The 401-nt window shown below is 58.9% G+C and overlaps 1 protein-coding gene across 1 annotated transcript in view; it reads left to right on the top strand.

Moving 5' to 3' along the window:
- Positions 1 to 4: 4 nt before the first annotated feature.
- The window catches only part of APOA1BP (apolipoprotein A-I binding protein), a gene marked incomplete at its 5' end in the record, with an annotated part of 1,177 nt that continues 780 nt past the window's right edge, over positions 5 to 401 (top strand). Inside the window, 2 exons of the mRNA XM_010016688.1 lie at positions 5 to 34; positions 137 to 250. Of these exons, the coding sequence (XP_010014990.1) occupies positions 5 to 34; positions 137 to 250 (144 nt within the window). The remainder of the gene's footprint in view (positions 35 to 136; positions 251 to 401) is intronic.

The raw sequence follows: 401 nt of genomic DNA on the forward strand, positions 1-401 counted from the left end.
TGGCTTGGTCTGTGCCCGGCACCTGAAGATGTTTGTGAGTCTCTTGTGCACCCCCAAACCCCTCAGCTTTGGGGCTCCAGCTCCTCGGGCTGTGCCCAGCACTGGAATTCCGCTCAGATCCCTGTTGTTCCTGCAGGGCTACGAGCCCACCGTGTATTACCCCAAGCGCCCCAACAAACCCCTCTTTGAGGGTTTGACCACCCAGTGCCAGAAGATGGACATCCCGTTCCTGCCGGAATTCCCAGCCGAGGTGAGGATATAGAATCATGGAATCAACCAGAGTGGAAAAGACCTTTAAGCTCATCCAGTCCCAGCTGCCGAGGCCACCACTAACCCCTGGCACTGAGGCCTTGTCTACCCGGGCTGTGAACACTTGCAGGGACGGTGCCTCCAGCCCCGCC

The sequence above is a fragment of the Nestor notabilis genome, unplaced genomic scaffold (assembly GCF_000696875.1).
Source record: "Nestor notabilis isolate BGI_N333 unplaced genomic scaffold, ASM69687v1 scaffold1946, whole genome shotgun sequence".
NCBI classification, from domain to species: Eukaryota; Metazoa; Chordata; class Aves; order Psittaciformes; family Psittacidae; genus Nestor; species Nestor notabilis.